This window comes from Temnothorax nylanderi, unplaced genomic scaffold, assembly GCF_030848795.1.
Source record: "Temnothorax nylanderi isolate EJ_2023f unplaced genomic scaffold, tnyl_v1.0 TNYL_tig0083_pilon, whole genome shotgun sequence".
Taxonomy (NCBI): domain Eukaryota; kingdom Metazoa; phylum Arthropoda; class Insecta; order Hymenoptera; family Formicidae; genus Temnothorax; species Temnothorax nylanderi.
The window spans coordinates 47,005-63,255 of record NW_027249145.1 but is presented as its reverse complement, the minus strand read 5'-3'; the positions used below and the strand labels follow the sequence as shown (position 1 = coordinate 63,255).

At 39.9% G+C, this 16,251-nt stretch overlaps 3 protein-coding genes across 14 annotated transcripts in view; all 3 read right to left on the bottom strand.

Moving 5' to 3' along the window:
- Unc-104 (kinesin family member unc-104) overlaps positions 1–4,511 on the bottom strand; it is a 29,360-nt gene extending 24,849 nt beyond the window's left edge. For 6 of the 10 annotated variants that reach the window (XM_071709925.1, XM_071709923.1, XM_071709926.1 and 3 more), the window contains exon 1: positions 4,116–4,510. The gene's annotated coding sequence lies outside the window, so the exon portion shown is untranslated. Of the gene's footprint in view, positions 1–4,115 lie in introns of all 10 variants that reach the window. The other 4 variants (XM_071709921.1, XM_071709924.1, XM_071709930.1 and 1 more) reach the window with 2 other exon arrangements.
- A 1,452-nt stretch (positions 4,512–5,963) lies between these two features.
- Positions 5,964–8,585, bottom strand: Sod2 (superoxide dismutase 2). The gene is made up of 3 exons (XM_071709978.1): positions 8,281–8,585; positions 7,125–7,414; positions 5,964–6,495 (listed from the first exon to the last, which is right to left on the bottom strand). Exons 1-3 carry the CDS (start codon positions 8,316–8,318, stop codon positions 6,167–6,169), a joined length of 657 nt encoding a protein of 218 aa, XP_071566079.1. The 5' UTR covers positions 8,319–8,585; the 3' UTR covers positions 5,964–6,166.
- A 318-nt stretch (positions 8,586–8,903) lies between these two features.
- Positions 8,904–15,845, bottom strand: Fl(2)d (female lethal d). 3 transcript variants are annotated; one of them, XM_071709953.1, is made up of 6 exons: positions 15,451–15,845; positions 14,158–14,530; positions 11,610–11,734; positions 11,326–11,504; positions 11,097–11,251; positions 8,904–10,982 (listed from the first exon to the last, which is right to left on the bottom strand). In XM_071709953.1, exons 2-6 carry the CDS (start codon positions 14,387–14,389, stop codon positions 10,276–10,278), a joined length of 1,398 nt encoding a protein of 465 aa, XP_071566054.1. In that variant the 5' UTR covers positions 14,390–14,530; positions 15,451–15,845; the 3' UTR covers positions 8,904–10,275. The 3 variants fall into 3 exon arrangements, with proteins under 3 accessions (XP_071566054.1, XP_071566055.1, XP_071566056.1); XM_071709954.1 differs by lacking the exon at positions 15,451–15,845 and adding an exon at positions 14,898–15,363; XM_071709955.1 differs by lacking the exon at positions 15,451–15,845 and having other exon boundaries at positions 12,740–14,300.
- Positions 15,846–16,251: the final 406 nt, after the last annotated feature.

Here is a 16,251-nt window from a genome sequence, read left to right as displayed (position 1 = left end):
TGAGGAACGATGGGGTGCGCGCGTCGATCGACACGGTGATGGTCCAGGGCCGTGTCTGGCCGCTTTCTCGGTTTATGGACCAATCGCGTCGCGTCTAAGGGGAGAGGGAGAAAATCAATAGCTCGCGGAGGCAAACCGGGTGACGTCAGCCTGCAACCCGACGATCGACCGATGCGACGCAGGCGGCGCCGGCCAATTTCCACGGAGCAATCAATAAGTAAAGATACCCACGAACGACATCGCCGACGGTACCGCGCGCGCGTACGTACACACACGTAACGTGCCCCCCCCTCCCCCCCCCACACACACACGTTCAACAGGAAGGCCCCCGATGCCCACTTTCTTCGACGTCGACGTCGATTAAGCATACAAAAATCATCCCCTTTTCGCGCGCGGAGATGCCGACGCGCCGTCACCCCCCCTCCCCCGCCCCTCCTTCGGGATTACTTTAACATGTAACGCGTCCGCGCGTGCGAGCAGGACGCGACGCCGACGCTCGGCGTCGCCGCGTCGCCTCAAGATGTTTCCAAGAACGAAATTTCGGGTTATAGAAGATTCAGCGAGGCGAGTCAACGTCTCCTTGTTAGCACGCTTGCCCCCCCCCCGTAAAACGAGGGTATTGAATGAGGATGGATGGAGATATTATACGCGAATGAGTCAGCTGCTTTCCCACTTCGTTCCTTCCACCACATATTCCTTGAACTTTGGATTTTTCATCGAAAAGAATTTTTATTCGACGTCGTATCTGTTTCTTGGTCTCAGAATTCGTCGAAAATTCGCGAACGAAGAACAGATATTTCGTTACCGGTCTCTACATCCGAAGATCTTTATTCGCGAGACCTAATTTTTTAATTGCATAACATTTATTTATGGAATTATTTAATTCCATAAATAACGAGCTCTTCTTGGAGCGTTCGACTTTACAAAATGAGTTCTTATCGATTCGCTTCGATCCACCTAGCTAAAAGTATCAATCTATGTATGTACACGCGGGACCGTTAATACCTTAAATACGTGAATTTAGCCGCTTATCGAAGCATATGTTGAAAATGCATATTATACGCTTCGATACATGCGTAAATTCACGTTAATAACTCCGCGTGTACACACGTGTATTTCTACACCCATCGATCTATACATATGTAATAATGTAACGATTCCCGAAGAGAACAAATTTTTTAGCTGTTTAAAGCGAGTTAATCGAATGACCAATATTTTATGGCAGAGGGTGTTCATAAATTGGAGCAATGAAAGTTTTAGCAAGCGTCGTTTTGTCTAATTCGAAGTGAGCTTGGCTTTTGATCATATAATTGGATGTTATTTACTTTCGTAACTTTTGTATTTTTAATAGCGCGTCAAATAAAAATCTTATGAAAAACTTTTTCCCGATATCTCGTTAAAAGTCGATTTAAAATGTGCACCGAAAATGTGCCTTTACTATTTATTCACTCATGTTTTTAAGACTTATGGTTCAAAGTTCGTTTACATTTCTGTTCTATATTGATATTTTTATTAAGAGAAAATCATGAATTTAATAAATAATTCGCTTCTAAATTAAATAAATAAATTTAATAAATAATTCATGGTTGAAGAAACGTCAGTTTCGTATTACAGATATGAGATATTACATAAAACATTTTTACTCCTCCGTTTCCAAACGACAGAACAGTCGTTTCCATATTCGTTCTCCTTTCATTGATATACCTTCACAGTGTTTATCTTGAATTATTGATTATATTTCAGGGAATTTAGCATCGACTTTTTCCCAGTTTAGAACGCTTAATTGAAACCGGCAATAAATAAATAAATAAATAAAAGTCTCTCGCGAGAATCGCGCTATTCGGAGAGCAAATCGGCGAACGTTCCCATCGCCGTTAGGCGAGCTCAGAAATTATGTCATCAAAGTATCGGTCAACAAATTAGCAGTCACGATATTCGAAACGTTGATCACTACTGACCTACCCTACCCTAGTCCTCGCACTTCGTTTATGTCGGCGAAACGTTACCTACGGTCCGTCGTAACCTTCGAACCCTTCAATCCCCTTCGTGCGCCGCCCACCCTTGTGTTCCACGAGTGAAATCGTTATACCCTATGCCATTTCGCTTCAGTCAATCCGGGGGGTACTCACTCTATGACGATCTGTGACGGGCGGGTCGAGGCACGATGAGAATGACGTGATAGATTGATCGCGAATTGATGTCAACGAGATTTTCAAACGAATTTGAGGTTCAGATTTTTTTTCCATTTAAAATTCAGATTTTCTATCTCGATAGAGACGTCAAAGTGCCATTTAGTTTTTTAAATGGTAGATTGAATTGGAAATAAACGCACTTTTCAAGTTTAACGAAAAGGCCCCGAACGAAAAAGATAAGACATTATCTTTATATAAGGGTGCCAATAAGGCACCCTTAACTAGAAAGAACAATTTTCAAACATAGAAATTACAAATCGTAATTCAAACGCACATTCAACGCTCGGCGCTGTTCGATATTTTCCAACGTCTGGTCTGGAAAAACAATTAAAATGTAATCGAATCTCTGTGACTAATCGATTACCTCTCGAAATTTCGCAATTATTCTATTCATTAAATCAGAAAGTCTGATTCAGAACCCATTGAGAATTTAATGAAAAATATGCGCTGAAAGAGCGCATGGTTGTTGCCCCCGAATTTTTATTCCAAGATTATCTCCTACGTGTAGATATGAGAGATAAGAAAAAACTTAATATTACTAACCCGCAAACAATAAATTGCATGTTTTTAATGTATAATTACATATAATGTTGAATGTATTTTTTTTTTAGAATTTCCTTCTAGCATAAAAAGATTTTATCCATCGAGATAAATGACAAAAACGTCAATAATTTTATAAAAAGCGGTCGGTCAGATGACGGACATGGGGAGGGAATAAAACCGATGAGAAATCCTATACAATGACATTAACCAGGACTTCGTTTTTTCAATTTCTCGTAAATGTCAAACTATTTCTTTCATTTTTTCCTTCTCGCATTATCCGATAAAAATAATATAAAGGCCCTTCCTCGGCCTTTTAATTCTCTTCCTTTTCCATTCATTCCATCTTGATTGTCGATCACGCCACGTCGACACGCAAAATATCTCAAATATGCGAATAATTAAAAAATAAAGCACAAGAAGCGTAAATAAATATCCGTTCCGAGTATATATAACTGCGTCAATAGATAACAGATTTATCGCCGAGTCATATATTTAAATATCTCTCTCGTTGAGATATATATCTCAAGTATTTCAACCCTTACGTTTCAACCCCTGATGCAACGCGAGTGGCTCGAAAACACTCGAGAAAGTGCACGAGAACCCATGCAGGCTGATCGACCACCTTCCGACCAGCTTTTAGTCGCAAAGTCGCAAATGACGGTTACTGGCAAGGAGAAATTTGCTTTCCTGGGTCAACCAAGTGTGAACTTAACGCGAGAGACCCGAGATAATCCGGTACAAATACGAAATACCGCGATTTCGATCGCGCGGTAGCTCGGCTTGACGTTTCGCGAAAATTCCCCTTCGGTTTCACGCGCCTCCGACCTACCGAGAATTTTAATTCGCACGAATTTGTTCGATCGGAGACGACGGAGACCTCGATGATCGAGTAAGACAAGCCGCGCGACACGTTTCATTTTCAAATTAAGAAATCAAAATCTTTCGTATATAGTCTCGAGAGATTCACGCGGATTCGTCTCCGACGTTTGCCCTCGGAATGACGGACAAAGGCGAACTCGAGAGAAACACTCGAGACGCCTTTGTGCACACCTATCGATAACGACGTCGGGGTCGGCCGTTTAAATAAATGATCGTCCGCGTCGCGGCCGCACGATGTTGCACTTACGAGGCCGTTCGCGCGGCGCTCGTAAAGACGCGCGATCGCCCATTCCTTCACGGCGCCTCACGCACGCACGCACGCACGCACGCATGCATGCACGCACGCTCGTTTTCGCGCGCGCGACGAGAGAGAGAAAGACAGAGAGAGGGGGGAGGGGGAGGGAGAGGGAGGCGAGAAGTTGGCGCGAGTGGTAGACGCGAACGAGACAAAAGAAAAAAAGAAAAAAAAGAGAAGAGAGCTCCGGTGTCGAGGCGACTCACCAGATACGAAGAAGGCAGTGACGTGAAAACAGCTGAGGTCCTACGGCCATACTGGCTCCGAGCACCGACGACGACGACGACGACGATACGTTCCGCGGAAGCGGCGAGAGCGCCGAGCGTGTGCACGCTGTGTGCACTGTGCCGTGCGTCGCGACGCCACTCGGTTTGCCCGACTTATCCGGCGCGGCGGCGGTCCGACGCCCGCGATCGATTATCGGAGTCTCGCGCGCGCTCGAAGCTCCGGCCCGTGAACGCCTGCCCTCTCGGCTCACGGCCCCACGTCGGCTCCTCGCGCTCTTCGCGTCGACCGCGACGAACGTTCCTGCGAACGGGTTCCGTCAGTTCCGTGTGCTCGTTCGCGTGCGCCTAAGCTTCAACTCGCGACGACCGCGGAGGACCTGCGCGTTCTCGCGCCTCCCGAGCCCGCTCGCTCTTCGTGACGAGAGGATAAAGATCACGATCTCGCTCTCGCGCACACGCGCAGATAACGCGTTTTTGCTCGCTCCGTTTCGCTTCCTGGAAAGCCAGATGAATCATAGCCTGGCGATTCCCCAAACATAACCTTGTTTTTCACCGCGGTCAGGTGATTTATCGGAAACTCGGCAAGTGTCACTCCTAGACGGCCCCACGTCTCTCCCACGATCCGTTCGATCTTCGAAGCACATTGCTGTCTTTGTGGGAATTGTTGTATTGCGCTTGTATCCGGAAATCTGAAACGCGCGCGATAAAAATAAAAATTTTATTAAAGAATTTATTACTCTGTTGATTAAAGAAATTTTTTTCTTGATTTACGTAATGTAAACAATGAAATGCCTTTTGATTTGCAAAAGAATAATTTGCTCCAATAATAAAATATGTCTATCTATCTTACGTCTTACTTTTATTCTGTCCATTTTATCATATGTTATAAATACTATATTTTTAATTTCATGTAAGTGGCATAGTTGCAGTCTTGCTGACACCTTATCTTTTGAATCTCTGTCTTTCACGCGCATTATATTTATTTATCTTGTTATTAATCAATCTTGTGTATATGCAATAAATTATTAAATACCAACATATTTTTTCATAGCTTAATCTGATAATAATTGATTATTTCGTATAAGTCTTCGGGTCTAATCCATTTGGAAAGGAAAAATGTTTAATATCTTCCATTTATTTCCATATATATACTTTTCGTTCAGTTTCCTGTTAAATAAAAGTAAATTTAGATAAATTCTTGCAATTCTTACACATGTTAAACTCTTACCAATAACGCTCATAGATTCTGATTGTAGTGTTACAATTTAAAAGAAGCGTAAAGTTAATAATATTATTTTAAAAATGTATGTGTTTTAAAGGGAATCATGTGCAAGTGGAAAGAAATGATTACGCATTTATTGATTCTTCTTCAGTGTGCTAACCAAGTCCTGACGTTGGCGATTATTCCGGACAGACTTCTGTTCTATGACTTGTCCACCAAAAGGCTGCCTGAAACTAGAGGCCTATTTGTCTTAGGTTTCTTTAGGTTTGTTCGCGTCGCATGCCCCACCATGCTCCTAATCACTCCAACGCACTCCAAAAACTCATCTGCTCCAATCGCCACCTTTTATCCGTGATCCAAGTGCTCTTGGTGTTTATTGGAGTATGCGACGCGAACAAACCTTTTGTATAGTGATCGAAAAGTAATAATAATGGTTTTCTATTGCCTTCTCTGGTAAGGAATATATAGGCGTCGAACCCGCCAAATCGTACAAATCGACAGTTTTGGAGCTGCATGTCTCTTTTATTTATCACTATTAATTGTAAGATAAAAACAGACTTTCGTTTTATGTTAAGGATAAGGCTCTAAATAAGTGTACTTTTACATTCTTGTACTTTTTACATTTTACTCGTCACTCGATTGTAGTCACTTCGGATACAGCGTAGAAAAAGAAAAGCATATGAAATCACAGGCGAATTAAGTGCGTCAAAAGTTCCCGATGATATCTATTGGTCCTAGTAAAAGCGTCACTCTAAGCGACATTTCAATATCTGAAAAACAGACTTAAATGCTAAACAGACTTAACCCCTTAACAACTAGTGGCGCTTTTGAAGCGTGCGTTTATATCCTGCCAGTTAACGATGTCGAAGATTGCTTGCACGTAAACGGGTCGCACGTTCTTATATTGCAAGTAATAGGCGTGTTCCCACACGTCGATGCCGAAGAGAGGAATGAGACCGGTCGTGGCTTGCAGGGGATCTTGATTCGCACAGGTCGCTAGCCTCAGCGACTTGGCTTTCTGATCGTAACCGAGCCAACCCCAGCCGGAGCCCTGAATCGCCACGGTCATCTCGGACAAGCGTTTCTTCATTTCCTCTAAACTGCCGAAGTCTTTGCTGATTTGCTGCGCAAGGGCAGCTAAGAAAAAAAAAAAACGTAATATATCATCCATCTGCGCAAATTACAATTATAATGTATGAACTACAATTATTATCTTATGATTGACATTACACGAATTGAAAAGTATTTTTATATCTAATTGTTTTTCACATATATGCATAGATTTTTTACCACAGAGAGATCTACATTTATTAAAAATTATTTACATTTATTGATGATCTCTTTCTCTTCTCTCAATCTCAAGAAATATAAAATTCTTTAATTTCTATGTCTTTCCTATTTGTCAAGTGCTTTTTTGTTTGTTGTTTTATTTTAACTTCGTACCTTATATAAGTTTGAAAATTTTGGAATCCAGGTTAATTAGATCACGTGTGGTGGACATTGATGGTGATTATATATACATTATGAAGCTTGTGAGATACAATTAATGAGAATAAGATCAAGTAACATTGTCTTTAAACACTGACTGAGTCTTAATAAAATCCCAATCTTCATCGTGCACTCTTATGCAAACTTTGTAAACATAAAGTTTTATAAGAACCATTTTTTAATTACTTTAAATTGACTTATTCAGATATTTCTTTTATAAACTGGAGAGTCTAATCAATTATGTGAGAGAGTTTAATCCACTTGTTTCTTGATATTACCATTCGGATTGCCACCATTGGGCGAGAGATTGCACCAGAAGATTGAATGATTAAGATGACCACCGCCGTTGAACTTGATAGCTGGGCCCAGGGCGATTTGTGTATTGACGTCGCCTTTTGCGACTGCCTCCCGCATTTTTTCCTCGGCTACGTTCAAATTGTTAACGTAGGTAGCATGATGCTTGGAATGATGAAGCTCCATGATCTCGCTGGATATAATGGGTTCCAGAGCCTTGTACTCGTACGGCAGATCCGGAAGTGAATGCTTCGACCTCGCGAAGACATCCTTGCTGCATCAGTCACCGAAAAGAAAACATTTATAGATTAAATCATTGTGTATATTATAAAGTAAACAAACTAATAAGTAAAATAATATAGTTAATATATAAAATATAATAAATATGAGTAAAATAAACATTTGCCCCGTTGTTTCCAATTTGAAAAGTTCTGTTTTCTGTTTAAAAGCTAATGTGTATAATTTTTCTGCGATTTCCTTTATTTATAGACATTTAAAAATGATATAATTTTAATTAAACCGCAATATAATATTTATAATTATAATTAAGCGGTATAATTTTTATTACCGCTACAAGTTTACAGAAAACGATTTTTATTTCTAAAATCTAGATAATCGATTATGAAGAATAATATAACACAAAGGTAGCAAAAAAAAAACAATCTAAATGTAAAGGTGTGCGAGATAACTCTACCGGTTGGAAGTACTCTTTACAAGAAAAAAAAACAGCAAAAATATATATCTCGCGAAATAACGTTCTAGCAATTAAATTATTTGTTGGCAAATTTTGGAAAAATAAAATTGTTGCTAATAAAAAAAAATCCCGAGGCAAAAGTTCTAAAATAAAAAACAAAAATAGCTCATTTCTTTTGACAATTCGCGGATCAGCTGTTGCGCCAGTTCTGCGTTGGTGTGAAAAGCACAACAAAAGTACTGACACATTTTTTACACGATGATTTTACACAAATTATTAACGTCGGCTCATCAAACGATTCCGAGCAAGAGCACGGTAATTGTAGCTATAGATATATCCCGAAAATATCATTATAAAGATGTCGAGAGGTCGCGTGCCAGGTTAGAAATTACATAATGCGAAAACAGCAGAGCGGATTCGCTGATGCGGCTATCGTTTACGCTTACATCGTGCTGGAGATCAAAGCGCGCCTTGCTGCGAGCATGATCGGGGCGAGGGGTGAACTGTCCTTCGGGTAGCTGCGATTCTACCTTTCCCAAGGATTTCTGCAAGTTTTCTACTTGCGGTTGTGCCCGTAGTTCCGTGCTTACGGTTCTACACAAGTACACAATCTACACAGTTCTACACCACCACCACCACCACCGTTGCGAAACGCCAGCGATACACACGCGAGCCTGCTGCAAACTGTTCGCCGAGGACGCCGAGTTCGCTGCGATACCGACGTCGCGAGTGGAAATTTGCGTATATAGGATTATAGATGGTTTTTGCGCCGAAGTGCCGTTTCCCGGACGGAAACCTGAAGTTTGCCCATCGGTGTGTTCCAATTCCAAATCGATCGATCGAGTATCGCCGGCGGCAATATCTCCTCGTTTTCAAATTGAACTTTTAAATATATATTATATTAAAAATTGATATTGGATTTATTTACCTTTCAACCCCGTTGATCAAGGATTGTCTTTGAAATTGTTAAATTTTCTTCTCTATTTCTTCGATGCAGCGCTTCTTTGCCACGCAATCATATAATATATTGAATGCCAAGTATGGAATGGAAGGAAATTAACATCTTCAGTCTGAATAAGGAATCCTTTAATGATCATGTCTTGCAGTTGAAGATTCACAATTCATGTTAGCATACTTCAGCGGTGAGTGTGTAAATTAGCGAACGTTCTACATCGCGTAAGCGAAAAGGCGGCTGTGTAAAAATTTCATTGGACTCTCATCGAAATACAAGAATTGCTTTCAATCGTTCTTAAATTATTTAAAGAAAAGAAGACACCATATGCTTCGATTGCAAAATGTGCGTAAGAAAAGGCTTTATTTTACGTCGCTCGTAATTCAAAAGTTATTATAGCATCGATATCTAGACAAGAATAATAATGGCACTGTACGGAAAATTTGGGATGGAACGTATCATGCGTATATATATCTCGTAACATTCTTTTCGATGCAACTTTCGATATCCTCTATTTTTTTCCTCACAACGTAGACCGCGAACGAAATTGAAAGCGCAAATCTTTCCGAGGAACGCGATACGAAACAAATCTGCATATATAGATAATATAAAATATATCAAACGCTATACAAGTTTAGTTTAGTTTAGAGAAAATTAAAAATGTAAGTTTAATGTATCAGTCTGTGAGATCAATCCATTTGCATCGCTAAGACTAACGTTGTGTATTTTATGTCATTTGCTTTATGTATGGTTTCCAATTGTTCAATAAAAGCAAAACGCACATTGTACAGTGGGATCGATACATGTCTCACATTGCACAGGAATACATATGTACACATCGGACCGTTACGTACAGAATCATGCGAAAATCTCACACTGCATTTCTTTTTCTTTTTCTGAAAGCATTAGAATTGATTTATGTAATATTAATCAAGCGTTTTTTTTTAAATTAATTCTTGACAATATCTTTCGAATCATCCGTTCCTTTTACTGATTAACTAAAGCCTTTCCTGGTTTTTATATAGAGTTTTAATACAATAAATTTACAAAATACAAACAAAATTCGATTGTTCTGGTTTTCCTTACAGCGCGTTTGGCTGTAATAAATTATATTAAACCTATTCAGATTTTTCGTCTGATATATCTTTGCAATGTAATACGCAACTTGGTCATTTGCAAGTAACTCGACGTAAACGTGAACTTTATATATCGATCTAATGGTATAAGAGTATTTACAGGCTTATTATTTTTCTTTTAGACCAATGCGAATATTCATCCTTTGCAGTTTATCACGAATACAGGTACTGAAATTACGTTTCTTTATGGCTAATTATTTATTTATTCGACCAATTCATCTTGTAAATAGCTGGCGTTGCTTTAGATGAAAAATTTTATACACAGTAGTAACGGGGATGTCAAATCAAATATATCGTGAATTTCAATCACGTGTGGTTATTAATGTCGTCCAAAGTCAACCTAAAATAATCGCTCATTCCGGATCACTCTGCAGAGTCTCGCCATTGGTTAAAACTAACGCGTCGTCATCGGCCTCGTTATAATCGAGAGAAAGAATACTCTCCCTCCGTTTCTTCTTGTGCGTCCTTTCATCATCACTACTGGCTGCACTTTTCTCCCTCTTTGTCCTGTCCCTACCCCGCGTTGTTCGCGTTATCACCTCCTCCCCGTTCGATTTACCACTATTCCTACTGTGATTTTTACTCCTTAACAATCGCTTGTTCCGATTCTCCTCCTGCTCCTCCTCCCTATCACTAAGTTCCTCGTTCTCAACCTTAATAATTAACGCCGCGGAGTCGCTAGAACTCTCGTCATTATGATCGGCTTGATTAAGTTTTCTCTCTGCACGTTCTGTTCTTTCGACACTGGTAAGCTCACTCTGGGGCGACGTTAACGGTGGAGTCCTTACACCTTTGCACATATCACTGTCCTCCATCGGTTTTGGAACTTTCGTATCTGGTACAGCGGTTTCTTCCGGTTCCTCTTTCTTAATCGGTGGCGTATGGGGCGACAAACCGTTGGATAAATTATTGTCGTTTGTATTCGCCTTCAATGCTGAATTCTCCTGTTGCAGTAACGTGACCGACTCTCGAGCCTTGCGTAGTTCTTGTTGTAAAAAGTAAATGGTGCTCTGCATACCCTCTACGTCTTCATCTAAATCTTGCAGAAACTCGTCTAATTCTGCAAAAGACAAATCAAAAGAAAATGTATGAGTTATATTTGAAATGTTTCAATCGTAGATTTCAATTATAATAATTATAACAATTGTAAATAAGTGAATATCTAATAAGATACCTGATTGTGACTTTTTCACTTCTTCACTGAAACTCTTTTGCAGAGCAAGCTCGCCTTCCAATTTAGCAATACGTCCACTGGCAATCATACGACCAAGTTCTTCATTTTCCTGATATAACAATCTACATTTTGCCATTAACCTTTTCCCCGTATTACTGTAAATAAAATATTTAATTAGCGAAAATTTGTGTCGTGCAGTCTCTTATTTAACGTATAAAGCTTTTATCACCTATCCGGGGTAAACTTCCACGCGCTTAGTTCATTCTGTGTATCCTCCAATTTGCCCTTGGTCGTTATTAACTCTTGCCTTAATTTCTGTATCAATATATTAACAGCCGGATCTAATAGAGCGGACCTTAATGCAGCTGCGGACGGAGCTTGGGTGGCTTTCATTTCAGTTATTTGATTCTAATAATGAAAAAAATAAGCCTTTTTTTAATAGAGTCGTATAGAAATAAATCTTACGAGATAAATTGTACTAGAATTTCGATGCATCTGAGAATAGTTACATACAATATACTCTTGCAATTCCTGTTCTTTAGAGGCAAGCCTCCTTACTAAGATCTTCTCCCTGTGAGATGCTTCTATATATTGTTGTCTGTATTTGTTTTCGGATTCTCTCAATGAAGTTAGTTCACCTATAAAGGAATAGTCTATAAATTTTTCTACTTCTAGAACTTCAACATTCAATGGTATCTGTGTTTCTTAAAATTGCAATAGTAATTACATATATATATTTGTGACGTATGTATATATTTATATCTTACAAGAAAAATATTTCTTGTAAAATAGCAAAGTTATTCGCCATATGTTAAAATAATTACAGCGAAATTATGGAATATGTATTTCATGGGAGATGTAATACATACACACACGCGCGCGCGCATATCAGTTTTTGATCTATTTTAAGCCTGCAAATTGGTTTTGTTTCTTCAATATCTAACAAGCAATTGAATTATATTTTATCTTTTTTCAAAATTTAAAAGATGTTTTATGTAAATTTTATTTTTTAATATTTGAATATATATATTAAAAATGCAAATATAAAAGTCCAGTATGTGATTTCTGATTTGTGCGAGTAATATTTATATGCAAGGATTTAGAATTATTTTTATGAAGTGAATTAAAAGATTAGAAAAGAATAACATAATTTCTGTACATCATATTTCTCTGCATATATATTGATTTCAACAAAAATATAAAAGTTTGTTCCGTTGCATTTTTAGTTTTTCAAAGCTAATTAATGAATAAAACTTATTATTTGGAAGAAATGTTAGCATATATATATATATATATATACTTTATTCTACTGTAAAATTTTTATAACAATATATTCAAGAATTGTCTTTCTATAATTATAAATAACTTTTTCTATTTTCTGTTTTCTAATTTATTTTATAAATAAATTAAGAATAAAAATTTATGAATCGTATTAAATATTTGAAACCTCAGACTGTAATTGTATAAAATATTCTGTATAATTTGTATATATAATATATCAATAGAGTTTTTGATGGAACTAAGTATACTGGTGAAAAATTACTATTTATAATTTTAACCTAAGTGCGCATAAATAAACAATATACTTTTGTAAGTACGTGACTATGACTGCCTGACAACTGACATTGTTAATTGGCGCATACTTTGATTTTTGGTGTCGTTGCGACGTGCCATTTGTGAGACTCTCTGTACTTCCACCAAGACCAAGAGTGGACGTTATTTTTCTTCCGCAAGAATCAAGCGTGTACTTGTTGCAGGCACAGATGTTGTAACGAGACGCTGGCCGGGTTAACCCACAGGTATGTACTTTTGAAATTCATGTCTGATACCAGGATATTATGGTGCAGGTATAAATGCATGCACAAGTTGCATTCGTAGTAAGAATATGTAGTAGGATAATTGGTCTAGGAATACAGTTAATTAAAAATTGCATTATCTCTAACTGGAAGAAAAGTTCAAGGACAAGATAATATATGTAAGGATACGTAGACCAGACGGGAAGGGAGAGACAGATGACGGGATTGGGTCATGTAGCGTTCCAATTGGTAACGACGAATGTGGTTGCGTACTTCACCGAGATTAAAATTTCACGCACCCCAGGTGCAGTAATTTGTAGGCCAAAGGGTGACACGGATCCACTCTTATTATTCCTCTGAGCCATAAATTCAGCGCCATCATATCAAACGCTGCTTTTCATCTCATCCTCCGTTAACTAGAAACTCGGTATTTCGAATTTGTCACGCACGGCACACACACTCTCCTGCATTTGGCAGTATAATTATTTACACTGCAGAGATATACGCGATACACTGCACAGGGCACTTATGAAAAAATGACATTCTGAGCAAGGCTGTGCCTTCCACAACATCGATGCATGGCAGACACATTTTTGAGAGGCAGAGAAATTTTTGCTTCTTGACACACAAGCACTTGTTACCTCAGCCATTTTCACTATTACTTGCTAACCATGCTCTTTATGGCTGATAATGTAATTGCTCACAAGAGAATTTGGACTAAACGTATTCCTTTTTGTACGTCATATATGTGGCTGTCACTCCACCCGTGCTCACAAATACCTTGAGAATTATCGCTTTATGTCACGATACATATGGATCTTTAATTACCCGCACTATACACATCACAAATGTAGTTTTGGAAATTAATATATTAATATAATCACTATATCGTATATATGAAGCGCAACATTGTATCTCAATTCCATATTTAATCTCTCTAGTACTTTTTTGTGCAGATACATTAAGATAATCTGATCGCACGTGTACTAAGCTCTCTCATAAAGCGATAAAAGTAGTTTCCTACATTTATACCTGGAGTAGTTATTTACTAAAGCTCTCTCTCTCTCTCTCTCTCTCTCTCTCTCGCTACCTTAAACCTAATAGACAACTTAATAATAGTATCCTGAACACTGATCTAATGAACCCTACGCTTAGCGTCTCTACGAGAGTCTTGTCTCTTACAAAAGACCGTTGTGTTCTGGCATTCGTTAATTCGATTAAGATATGTGGTGAGTGAGGTGGTCTCACTCGTGTGATCTCAGTACCTTCCTGAGCTGCCGCCTGGGCTTCTAGACACTCCACATACAAGTCCTGTTCGTGCCATTTGGCCGCTAGCTCGTCCTTTGTCAAGCTGTCCAATTGTTGCTGAGTTAGCTTCACGCGTCTTGGTTGCCTGGGCGAGTGCGGGCTACTCGGCTTCCCACCGTTGCTGCTGCCCGGAGGACTCCTTGGCGAGGACGGTCCTGCCGACTTGACCTCGCTGCACTCATCTGCCATTTCCACCGCTAATTCGCAGTTAGACGTTAAAACGTAGAAGAGGCCTTTACGCGAAATCTTCTATTCATCAATGTTACGATGCCGATGAATCGCGCCACTGACCGAATACTACTGACGCAATCGGTATTAGAAGGCAGCCATCTGAAACAGAAACACATAGCGCAAATAATATCAAACTTGACATACAAATTACGAGAGCATAAGCTATCTCTTGAAATTGCAATAACGCAACGCAAATAGCTTCCATTAGGCAAATCAATTTGTTTTATCTCGCTAGATATTCGAAGGAATTCCGTAATGCAGGTGTGTTGCATTATAAGATTGTCAAATTGGAAATTTAACGACCCTCGGTTACATCCAATTAACCTATTAGGTAAGTCGATTAAGAGCTCATCTGCTACGAGATTTAGACCGTCCACTCATTGCATATCCGTACAGTTAAAGCAAACTTTAGAACTAGAGTACAAATGTATCCACTTTTTTCCAGTGTGTGAGAAATATACTGAACCTTATTGGAAAATATAAGACTCGAATTGATGAATATCCGTGGATATTCCGTCAAGTGATAAACGTCAAGGATAGCGCGGCTCTAACAAAGCGAGATCACGTGAAATCCCGAGAACGGGGAAACGGTAAAGGAGAGGCGTCGCCGGAATCCGCCGTTGCGGCCAGTTGCGGCAGTCAGGGAAGCGGAATGCATTTATCTCCGGTCGAAAAAGACATTCGTGACGCCATTACGTCGACATGTCCGCCACGAAGGAGCAGCTCGCGTTACATCCAAGCGTTTCGTTCCCTTTTTTTTCCCTCTTTCACTCGTCCCCACCCCCTCCCATACAATCTCTTTTCCACCTTCCCGGGAAACGATCGCGATCGCGCGGATCTCGAATCGGGCTCGCGGGACCGGGCAACTCGACGTCAAATTCACCGCGATCGATTGTCACGCGGTTTCTCGGACACCATCGGACACTGCCGCGCGCGCTAACACACTTTTCCCTTTTTTTTTTTCCTCTCCTATCTCCCCTCTCTTCTCCATCGTGAAAAGTTCGCCCGACTCTACCTACCGTCCGTTAGAACGGTGGACATTCCATCGTGACGGCTGGGCTGGGTATCAGGAGAGAGACGGGACGGGTGACATCGTGCGTCCGTGGAAGAAAAAAAAAGCGCCAAATGGGTCCTCCGCCGTCCGCGTGCGGCCAACTTCACTCCGCGACAGTCCGCGATCGATCAATCCGAACGGAGAGCCGAGTGCTGCGCGAGGAGCGGCCAGGGAAAGACGCGCGTAACTTTACGGCTGAGCGCCTAGCCGTTCTCGACGCGGTACGCGTATATAATTTGACACCATACGCGGAAACTTGGGGGAACGCCGACAAATCCTCGCCGCGGGTCAGAAACGCTGACGACTAATCATGAATGACAATCACCCCCGCGCGGACCGCGAGAGGAGGGAACCGGAATGGCTGAACGGGAGTGTGCCAGCGCATGCTCCAATCACGATCGACCTATGACGAATGCCTCGAACAGGGTTGCCAGATCAATTAGAGAAGATTTGCTCCTAACGAGTATTTTATATATAAAACCCCTAAACAAACTCTTCAAATTTCTTCCTAAGTTTAAAGTTCAATCGTTGCATGATATTATTCTATTTCTGGAAATTAGCGTCTTAAAGGTGTTCGTCGTAACATTTAAAAGTAACGTTTAAAAGTAACTTTTTTTTTGTTAAATTTTATAATTATATAAATTATCGCAATTATGGGTCTGTTTTCTATTGTTGAACTGGCTACACTAGTTCAGAACTTATTTTTTTTACTCGACACAATAAAACGAAAAAGATAAACTCTGAACTAGTGCAGCCAGTTCAGCAA

Coding starts and splice junctions, on each gene's coding strand:
- Sod2 (XM_071709978.1), bottom strand. CDS start 8,318: ATGCTCGCAGCAAGGCGCGCTTTGATCTCCAGCACGAT. Junction 7,415..8,280: donor GCTTTGATCTCCAGCACGAT/GTAAGCGTAAAC, acceptor TGACTGATGCAG/CAAGGATGTCTTCGCGAGGT. Junction 6,496..7,124: donor CAATGGTGGCAATCCGAATG/GTAATATCAAGA, acceptor TTTTTTTCTTAG/CTGCCCTTGCGCAGCAAATC.